This window comes from Electrophorus electricus, chromosome 3 (genome assembly GCF_013358815.1).
Source record: "Electrophorus electricus isolate fEleEle1 chromosome 3, fEleEle1.pri, whole genome shotgun sequence".
NCBI classification, from domain to species: domain Eukaryota; kingdom Metazoa; phylum Chordata; class Actinopteri; order Gymnotiformes; family Gymnotidae; genus Electrophorus; species Electrophorus electricus.
Window position 1 is genome coordinate 6592844 of NC_049537.1, and position 11436 is coordinate 6604279.

Consider the following 11436-nt stretch of genomic DNA (forward strand, 5'->3'; position numbering starts at 1 on the left):
AATTGGACTAGGAAACAGCATTAAAGCATGGGCTATTTGATTTAAGCTTTGATTCCATATAGGGAAAAAGTGGTACATGCTAACCCTGACCCTCAGATTGGTGGTTACCATGTAAAGGCTTGTATGAGAAAACATAACTGTATTTTTTTTCTTGAGCATACTTGCTTTCATTTGAGCCCTCCCGCATTTGTGGAGTCTCAATGAATGTGAAAAGTCTTTTCATTCACTCTGCAGCTTCTGTTATTTGTCTGATAACTTATTAAATCAAATATTTTACAAGTGTAATATATATATATATATATATATATATATATATATATATATATATATATATATATATATATATGAACATACACACACACACACACACACACACACACACACACGTTAACTAAGAAGCAAAGAAGTTTCTCAGAAATGACTGATAAGCTCAACATTTCTCCCGAAGTTTTCCTCCTCCTTTTCTTACTCAGCTTTTATTACTCATTGCCTATATACAAAGGCATCCTTTCACTGGATTAAGAGGTAGCTTCAAAGCAAACATTGTGGGGCTATAAGATAAAGTATGTGGATTCTCTTCACACTTTATTTTTTCCACTTTTATATTACTGTTTTGAGCCATCATTATTCTAAGGCTCCTCACAGGAGAGCAGACGAACTTGATGTCCTGCAAATTCAGGAATCTGTACACAGGTTGAATAATGTAAAGAAAACTAAAATATTTTTGCTTTTCTTCACTTACAGCCTCAGGCTGTGTGACAGAGGGTTGGGTTATATGGGGAGGGTTATATACTGGCAGATGGGTTGCTGTGAGAAAGTTTGCAGAAGCAAATCCTTGCTTACATGCAATCCTCTCTGTTTCTCAGATGCTAACAGATAAGTTTTCTCTGCGCAAGGTGACAGCACTTGTCGGCTTAGCCAGAGCTGTTCTAGATACAATGAAAATCAGTATTAACTCTCCCATTCAAAGTCTTGCTAATGCTTCACATGAGACCTGAGTGCAAGCTAAAGTAGACACTTCAGAAAACAGTGTGTAAAAAATAAGGACAGGTTTGCATGCATGAAATGAAACACATGAAATGTACCTTTATTTTTATTCACAAAATTAAGCTGTAGTCTTATTTGAACAGGTGCCAAATGCTTTTACATGATTTGTTTTTATTTCTGTTTGTAAACAGCAATAATAATTAAAAATGTTCATCATGATGGAATGGGAAAGTTAAAAAATCTTAAATCTAATATACCACAAGGTTGATGAGCTTTTACAGCTTTAAAAAATCACAGAGTGGTTTTAAGGATAATGGAGGAGTCTGCATGAGCTACACAGACAGAGCAGAACTCTACACTGCTCTATAGAGGCTTACATCAGAGCAGCGCACAGCAGGACCATATACATTCAATGATATCTGACATACTGTATGTTACAGAAGCATTTTTCAAGCAACATTGAAACAAGGTGAGACAAGGTAGACATTGCTCTGTACAATTAAAGTAATTGTGTCTTAAAAAATCTCAATTTAAGATGTATCATAATTTCAAAGTACTGCTCTCTCTATTTGCATTTTCTGCCTACATTTAGAGACTGGGATGCAGAACTTCTTTTTCAGTTCAGACTTCTAGATGATATAAACCCATACAGTCCTTCTGAAAGCTGGGGTCCTGCCTGCCACACAAACATGCACACACACACCCACATACACACACACACACACACACACACAGACTCGCTCCAGCATCCTAGCCTACCAGCAGGGGGAGATCCGGCATCTGCAATTGCACTCCTCTTGACGCGGATTTTGTGCCGCTGACAAAAAAAAAAAAAGTAAAAGAGCCAGAGGAGAATTTGCAAATGTGCCGAGATATAGAGGAGAGCGTGTCTGACTAACCCCTGTGTTGCCATCTCCATCTGTGCCTGGCAGCGAGGGCCACCAGTAGTGCCAAACAGCCTCATTTCAGCTGGCTTCAGTCCTCTCCTTTCGTGCTGCTGTTCAGCTAAACCTCTATGCTCAAACTCTGCTCAAGTTCTGTCAGCATCATACCTGGTGTAAGTCATTCCTAATCATCTTGTTTTAAAAGTTTTAGTGAATCCCACTGAACTCTTGCTTGATGGCTCAGCAGGCAAATACATGTTTGGATTTTGTTTTGGATCTCTATGTGCTGTTTTCAGGGCATATTTCTGAGATTTTGTTGTAATTTTGCTATTGGTAGCCATTTGTAATAGTTACCTCTAGATTTTGTGAAATAAAAGATATATGTTCAAAAGACAATCTGCACCAACAGATCTACTGTTCTTTCAAGCCTCAAACAAAAGCCCAATTACTCACCTGTAAATTTTGTACTTGGTGGTGAAGCCCTGTTGGTACCTCTCCACAAAGTCTGCAAATTCCTGAGAGTGATGAAAAGGCCCTTTGTCCGAAAGGAGCCACCCAAATGTACCCACAGCATCACGGGACCCTGCAGCAGAGGCTAGAACCCAGCAGTGAAGGCTTAGCACAATACACTCCCATGGACACATCAGATATGCCAGTCTAAACGCAATCCACCGGCAGCTCATGCTTCAACCCACGGCTCGACATTCTCTCAGGACTTTCTTCGCTTCCTGGAACTGCAAAGAGACAAAGGCTGGAGATCAGGATGCAACTCTGGCCTGTATTATACTGTACAGACAAGCTCTGATAGTCAGGACATTTTATTCATGTGCTCAACTAATTTAGGACTCAGCAACATCTATCAAAATTTGGCTACTTCAAAATGCCATGCAGCCTACAAGTTGAAATTACACATCTTTAAAAGTGAAGGGTATAGAGTTTGTGTACTTTCCTAATTATTTAACGTGAGTAGCCTTCAATAAATAAATAAATAAATAACAATAACAACAGCAAAATTAACAACGTCAACACCAAGCAAACAAGTTCTGTAAGCTCAGAATGAAATGCTGTCTTACATCTGTATTAATTTTTGTTTTTTAGCCATTCTATTCAAAAGCTCGACACACTACAGTTAAAGAATTTGTGTACGTGAATGTGCATTTGCGGGTGACCTTCCGCTCATTTCACCTTAATGTTTAGAGAACTGCAAAAAGCTGGAGCAAATAACGCGCATCGCTCAAACCAGTACACACGGCGCATGTCGTCTAAGTCATCGCATCCACTCTTGAGTACGCTAGTCCAAATGTCCTTTGAAGTACAGCCCGACGGTAAAAAGAATTAAGAAGAATGCGCGAGATTCTTTTGTCACCAAAAAATAAACTCTGACATTTCTCCCTCCTCCTCTCATACTTTCTTTCCCGGTAGAAATGTTTCTTGTGAGGACGAATTCGAAGTTAATAAGAAAAACATCGCGTAACCGTTTAGTTGCAGGAGCAGTTCCTATCGGTACAATATGCTATGATTTCACACTATGTCCATGTCGTCTTTGGGATGTTCCGTAAAATACTCCATAGAATTGCGAGTGTGTCGGATGCTCAAAACGATGCTCCTTTGCTCCGTAAAAACGTCCAATTTATTTCTGAGCCGATCGTACCCCACTCCTCATTGGTTGCTTGAGAAAAAGCTAGGGAGGGATTTCGTGGACTGACAAGATATAGACTACTTGCCTGTATTACTTACAAAGCAAGTGAGAATTTGTTATCTATAAAAACAACTTGCTTAAGCTATGTAAAATCTTTAACGAAATTCAACTTAATCTTATAACTCCAATATATTCAAATGAAATATTCCTTCATATGTGTCATCACCACCGTCATCAACACCACTGTGAATCTTTTAACACTAGCATTACCAACATTACTCTGGGAAATTGATGCTTGCCCTAAGTTAAGGCTCAGTTCAGATGTGGTGTTGGCTCCGGTTAGTGTGCTGTCAAATAGGCTAGTGTGAAGCTTAAAGTCAGCTAAGAATAATAAGTTGTGCTTTAAAAGTGTTTGTTTGATATAGTCATCTCCAGATAGGTTTATTGGTTATAAATAAATAAAGGATCATAAAATTAAATAGCTAAATGCTTCAGCTACTTTTGCTGATTCCTGAATTACTGACAAATTGTGCACTTCTCTTTAGAAGCAGCATGTTGCAGACTCATTTGTGTATTTATATTTTGTATCCAGAATGAAAACACAACATCATGAATTGTTTTGGGAACATGGATGGGCAGAAAAGTCATTCATTCACAAAATACTTTTGTAATCAACCATGTGAACTGAACAGTAATGGGTGGGGGGTAGTGTGGGGTGGGGGAGTTACATGTGAACAGTTTTAAATAATGATGTATCTGAAGTCAGATCACAGCCTCAGATGTAGGGGAAATTGTATATAGTGGTGGTAAAGAGTGTGCAAGAGCCCAGGGAAGATTTTTAGGTTGTGTAAAAGACAAGTACACAGAGAGGTTACAGATATTAAAAAGGGACTGAGATCTATCTGTCTGTCTGTCTGTCTGTCTGTCTGTAATCTCATTAATCAGAAACATCCATGCACAGAAATCATATCCTTCTGAGAGGTAAATATTCACTTAAGATGCAGGCAGCTTCATAATGCCCCACAAGTGATGTCTTTGTGAAGAACAATATGGGAGACAGCAAAGATGATATTTTAATTAACCAGAACCTTGAAAGGTTTGTTAGTTTATTTGCATGTGTGTCTTTCTTCTTCATTTACCTCTCTTCTCATCTATATTAATTCAGATGATACCAGCTTGCATGCATACTTGGATACTTGTTTTTTTGCTCTCTCTCTCTTTTGTCTCTCTTCTTTCTCTGGCTAAAAATATACTTCCCAAAATTTTTCATGTTGTGAAAATGAGAAATCATACCCTTGGGAGATTATTTGAGTATTTGCAGTAATAAAAATGAACACACCTCCACCAAAAGATGTTTTGCTTGTTTTCTTAATTAAGTATGAGTAATATTCAGTGACTTTGACTCCCTAAATCTCAGCTTTGGAAAAAAAAAAAGGTATTATTGGGGTTTTTTTTTGGCAATGTACCACCATAAATTAGGCTTTCTGTATTGTTATTAGCTTGTAGGACTTTAGTGTTTGCTAGTTGTCCTGTCCATTATTTTACTGACATATGAACTAATGGAGTAGTCTAATGATGTTGTCGATAAAACATAATTAATTTTGGTTCTCAGTACCATGCTGTAAAAAAGCCAGTCTGCAAAGCAAATTTACAATATGTGAAGTAAAAATAAAGACACGTATTCCTACTCTTTCCATTTTATTACAGTGTGAAGATGAACATATAAAGATCATACTGTGAGCATGTGTAGTTTCATTGTTGTTTGGTGAAACTAGTTGACTGAAAATCATCCTCAAAGTTAAAATTAATACCTATGCAATATTTAGTTTAAAAATCTTCAATAAAAACATGCATTTGTTGGGAGGGGGCATATTAAAGCTTATGGACATCATCAATCAGGTAAAGGCTACAAAATAGCTTAGCGCCTAAAAATACCCATCTCCACTATTAATGATTAAAGAGTTTCAAGCAGCTGAAGCTGTGTTAAAGCTGCCAGGAAAAAGGACACAAATGTATTTTGCCATGTTTAAGTAGGATGGGTCAAGAGGCAAAACTTTCTTTAAAGATCATGGTTAGAAATTGCTGGAGTAGATTGCATGCTGTTGCCTCTTATGGCTCCAAATTACATTTAGTTGCCACCTCCATGCCAATTAAATAATTGGACAGCTTGCAAGCCTCTGTTGTGAAATGCACTTTGATTTAGGACAGTAAAGTCACTGAAACTTAGATGAGAACCACATACTATGATCCGATGAGGTAAAGAGCTTTTTAGTGAAAAACAAAAGGAGGGGTTCAGCAAAAAATGAGTCAAGCCAAAGGTCATGCAGAAAAATACCTTGGAATCAGAGGATATACCAGCTGTAAAGTATGGTGGAAAATCTTTGATCTTGGAGGATTGTTCTTACAGAGGCCCTGAGAATATTGGCAGGATACTTCGCATCATAGACTCTGCTAGGTGGGTTAGACTGTGTCATCTTTCATCAAGCCTGTAATCCAAAGCATACTTCCAAAAACTCCTTCAAAACATGGTTCACTGACTTCCAAATTAAGCTTTTGGGGTAACCATTCCAGTTCCCTAACCCAAAGGTCAGTGGAATATGTGGAATAAAAGCTAAAGAGGAAGGTCCATTGAAGTTTCTGAGGAATCTAGAGATACTTTGTATGGAGGAATGGTCCTTGGTCTCTTTATGTGTTGTCACACTTCATTTAGTAATATTATGCAACAATATTAATGATAATTCTACAACAACAACAACATCTAATGTTAAGATACAATAACAGCAATAATTTGTGCATGTGTGTGTTCACATATGAGCTAGGTGGAGGTGTTGGGTGGTTGTGTTGGTCGGTTGGTAGTGTTACACCAGCACATTGAACTGTAGTCTTTAGTGGTCTTGCATGTCATTGTGTAGTTGTGACCACGGTGCTTGTATGCTAAACGTTACAAAAAAATGAAAAAATGCTACTGACTTTGAACTATGCTTGCTTTTGTGGTCTGCCTTTGTATCATGCTTTGAAAAAATAGTAATTTTGCACTTTTTCCCCTTGAACTTGTAGGATGATATAGTAAGTAAAATGAAGCAGAAGAGAAAAAAGCTTTTGTCATTGGTTTGGTGTACAATGAACTTAAAAATAGAATTGCCAGGTGTGAATGAAAAAACTAGGCAAAGCCCTAGGCAATAGTAAGAGCAAGGGTTTGGTGTTGCAATATGCTATTTGCTAAGATGTTACAATATTATATACAGTCTGGTCTAATTTAAGACAACAAAATGAATTAATTAAGATCCACAACTGCAAGAACATCTAGAGGTACAAAATAACCCTTCCAAACAAGTTTCTAATAGCCTTAATTGATTATCTGCAGTAGTAAATCATAGTTGTATCATGTCTGCAAACCACTCCCACCCTGAGACAGCCAGACGATCACCACAAATCAACGGACCACGCCTCCTTAGATGGCTTCACCAGATTACTAACACTCTCAATCTGTGAATTGACTGATTACTTCCCTACATATACTAACTGTTTTGCTCTCTCCCTTCGTAAGTATTGTTTTGCCCTGAGTCTACATACTGAGCATACCTTTATCTAGTTTGTGTATGCTCCAGTTCTAATACGTTTTAATTGCCTCTATGCTTTTTGGATAGTGTTTTGAACTGATTTTTTTTTTACTTATCCTGCAATGTCACTGTGCCAAAAACATCATCTCTTGTTTTTGCCTTATCCCATTTAATTTTTACACTGCAATTGGATTGTCTTGTTCTGCCTAGTCCTGACAAGTGGTTGAAGTATTATGACTGGCAGGTGTTTATGGCATGAAGATATGACTAACTTATGATTGATCCCAATTTTAAAGTAATTTCACAGAAAATGATCTACCTGTGAGTTCAGCAAGATGCAAAGATAAATTCGCATTACATTTACCACTGTCTTTTCAAAGCCCAAAGTATAATAAGGCACTCTTCAAAACTCAATATGAGGAGCTGATGCTTAATTTAAAGATTTGTCATAGATCTAAAACAATTCAACATCAGAGTGGGCCAAAATTCTTTCAAGGTGGTAAAATATAAGGGATAGATCAACTACCGAAAAAAAAAAAATGTAATCCTAGTAATTGTGTATGTGTGACCAGGTTGTTCATATGTTAAAAATTACAGAGAAAATAACTTCTCCAATGTTTAGTAAAATGCTGTATTACTGTATTGAATACATTTTATTTTTTACAGTGCAACTATTTTGTTTTTATTCAATTCACTCTTTGAGTTGTATTTCAGATGTGATCTGTGTTGTATTTTCTGTTGATGTTCTGTGTTTATTCTGTACTGGGTAGTGTGTGTACAGGACCTGTACTGTTGTTCTACTGTGTATGTTATTGCCACATGTTTGGAGCAAAGCTGTATCAACAATTTCCATCGTCCTTGGTGACATGGCAGTAAAGATTCTATTCTACTTTATTCTAAATGTGAAATAGCCAGTTACTGAGCAAAGAGGGCAAGCATGTTTTTCTCGCCAGGGCATTGTGTGCTGCATTCAGCACTCTCAATGATTCCAACCCAGACTTCTGCAGTGACCTCGGGACATAGCACCGCTTTACTGTGGAATTGTCTGGAGCCACCTTGAATAGGTTGAACGCACTATATCAGAAAAAAAAAAAACCCAGGAAATTCAGTTTCACCATGTCTCGGCCATCATTTCATCCAACTTAAGTATGACAGACTTGCATTTGAAAGCTCCGAACAATCCTTCTGGTCCACAGATTTCTTTTGCAGTTTTCTCTCCTTTCTTTGACAAAGCTGTAAGGAAAATAATCCTGGGTGTTGCTTAAATTTCATTAAGGACATATTGTTATATACTTGTTCATGTATCCTGTTTATGTAAGATAAGGATTTGCTAATTTTGCGACCTGTTGACCTGTAAAATTTGAATCTAGTAATTTCATATGAAACAGATTTCTGATGAAGCAGAGAGGTATAATGCTGACAGATGGAGAAGATAAAGCAAGGTGAGTTAACAAGATCTGTTTTACAGTATAGATGAATGTGGGCTCACTATCTGGCAAGCAATAGGTCACTGTTTCAAGTTTCAAGTTTGGTTTATTTGTCACGTACATAGTCATACACAGTATAACTGTGAAATGGTTTTGTGAGTGCTCTGTCCAAACTGAGGAAAGAAACAGGGGTGCATAAGGAAATATATATATAATATACAAAAATGTGGCCCTTTATATTTGTTCAACCTACTTAAGTAATTATAATCTAATTAATAACCATTACTAAACATAGTTTAAACTAATCATAAACCCATTGAAAGGTAAATGTTATATAATAATACCATTCTATATAATGTTGCACTAGTATTGCAGTCAGAAAATTAGGCCTCAGGATCTTCACAACAATGTTTTCTGTTGAGTTATATGGTATACGTTATTAAAATACTGAAACCAATCCAGCTGAAAAAGAAATTACTGACACGCTCTGCATTATATTGTAAATGTTCCAGTATTTTGTGAACTACAATAGAAACCTTTATATATTATGCCTGGTTTATTGCCTGAAATTTGAATGGCTGGGGGACCCATGAGGTTAAGTCAGTGATCCAGTGAAACAGCCTGGTTCGGAAGCAGTTGACTAGGGCACTGGCCTAAAGTTGTAGTGTGTTCTTGTGGTTGCAAATTTATAAGCACTAGCATCAGACAACGTTTTTGAAAAGTTGCAAATGATTAAAGTTACTTTTTTTGCTGTTGTGTTTTTGATAGATAAGGCACAATTTGCTGAAGCATATCATATCAACATGGCAAAGGTAATCACTCGGTTTGACTTGAAATATTGCTTAAGAAAATAGCAGGGTAAAAGTTAAGGCTGTTGGTAGAAATGAGCCTTTGTCTAATATGACTGTCACCTTTGGCAAGAGGAGAAATCTTATAGGACATATTCCATTCACTGCATGATGATGCAGTAAATTAACCAAATCCCACTGCTCAAGTGTCAGGTAATGATTTCTCTAATTACAGTTTAATTCAATTTTAGAATATATTGACACACTTCAGTGGTTCTCTCTCTCTGTCTCTTTCAGCGTGTTAGAGAATGAAATACAAAGTGAATAAGGCACAAGAGAGGTAGCAAGTGATTAAATCTTCTTTGACTTATAAGACTTCTGTCTTTGTTTTTATGGTTCACAACTTGTCATGGTTTTGTATCATCAGTATCATCTTTAGTTGGATAAATTTCAGAAATGTGCTGAGCTGGAGGTAGTGCTCTGAACCTTTCTCATATATGTGCATGCTATCTTTGTGTGTGTGTGTGTGTGTGTGTGTGTGTGTGTGTGTGTGTGTGTGTGTGTGTTTGTGCACTTGTGTTTGTGTGTGCACATATATTTAAAGATCACAAGAACTTACAATAAGCTGATGGGAGAATCTGTGGAGTTAGCTGCAGAAAACAAAGTCATTGTCAGGATAAGAAGCAATGTGTTTTATTCACCTAAACCATTGAGGCAGGAATTAGCATAGTGTTAGGCTGACAGGCGATTTTCTGAAAAGGGGAAGCCTCTGTGGAGAGAGGGAGCAGGGCAACAGTTCGGGACTCAGAGCTGGAACAGGTGCAAAAGGAGAGCACAAAGAAGGCAAACAGAGAAGTCAGTGTTCAGCTCTGACCAAGGAGTGAAATATTTAGGGGACTTGGAAACACTGAGGGTTCTTAGGCTCTCCCCTGACATCACTAGGGTCTGCTGTTCCTGAACAGAAAAAGAAGGCATAGAGAAAAGTGGGAGAGTGTATTCTCCCAAGGGCCCCATTTCTCATCACAATCACAGATCCAAACATTTGCATTCAGTAAATTGTCATGTAGTATGTTAAAATATCATATAAAACTGGAAAGGTATTATACCTTATTATACCTTTACATGAAACTACTAAGTTCTTTGCATAATAGACACACACAAAGCTCACAAATATTACTTAGTTTCTCTCTAGAAGAGTGTGATAGGATGTTGTCATTTCTGTTTGGTGATGTTAAATGGCAGATATGATACTCTGCCCAAGGATATGTTAAGACGTTTATATGGAAGACATTCATTGAGATTTCTCTTTAGATTCTGCTTGCCTTTGAATATTTCTGTTTAATGTAAAGAGACTGCTGCTTTAATACAATGTACCAAAGCTACAGAATTCCATTTATTCTCTGTCACCAGGAGGAGTCAACAAATTCTTATCCATCTTAGTGTGGGAAATATACAAACAAACAAACAAAAAAAACCCCAAAAAACAAAAAAACATGAATTTTGTTTTTTATATGCTGAAATGCATTTTCTGAAAAGCAATTTTATATATCAGCATGGTACCATTTAAGCACATTTAGCATTTTACTATATTGAATTTAAAGATATTCATGTTTGACAGTATGCAGTAAATAGATGCAATGCTTGATATTTGTCTGTAGATGGTTATTGAAATGTTTACAGAACCATTTGCTTTTCCAAGCTTACACTTACACTGACATACACTCACACACCTAAACACCCCCCTTCTCACACACCCACCAACCCACACACACACACACACACACACACACACACACACACACACACACACACACACACACACACACACACGCTTGCATACAACTTATACTTATGCTGATGCTGTGGACTTTTAAGCACGTCCTGGTATTGTGTAGTAATGTGGAGGGCAAAGAGGGAGCTCTCTGGGTGAGCAGCCACCAGGGCTGCTGCTGTTATTTACTGAGACATGTCGTGTTAAAATGATGAGAACATTATGCACAGGCTTTCAGACCCACTGACTAAACTAATCATCCTATAAAAAGAACATTCTCTCTCTTCCTCTTTTTCTCTCCCTCTTTCACTCTCTCTTCCCATGCCTTTGCACTGTTGGTTTATTTTAAAAGTCGAAGAAGGGAACCAGGCTCTTGGCTA

At 37.3% G+C, this 11436-nt stretch overlaps 1 protein-coding gene across 1 annotated transcript in view; it reads right to left on the reverse strand.

Annotated features, from left to right (window-relative positions):
* Positions 1-3460, reverse strand: part of brinp3a.1 (bone morphogenetic protein/retinoic acid inducible neural-specific 3a, tandem duplicate 1) — a 40211-nt gene extending 36751 nt beyond the window's left edge. Inside the window, exons 1-2 of the mRNA XM_026998878.2 lie at positions 3057-3460; positions 2325-2605 (exon numbers count right to left, since the gene is read on the reverse strand). Coding sequence (XP_026854679.2) covers positions 2325-2554 — 230 coding nt within the window. The 5' untranslated portion in view covers positions 2555-2605; positions 3057-3460. The remainder of the gene's footprint in view (positions 1-2324; positions 2606-3056) is intronic.
* Positions 3461-11436: the final 7976 nt, after the last annotated feature.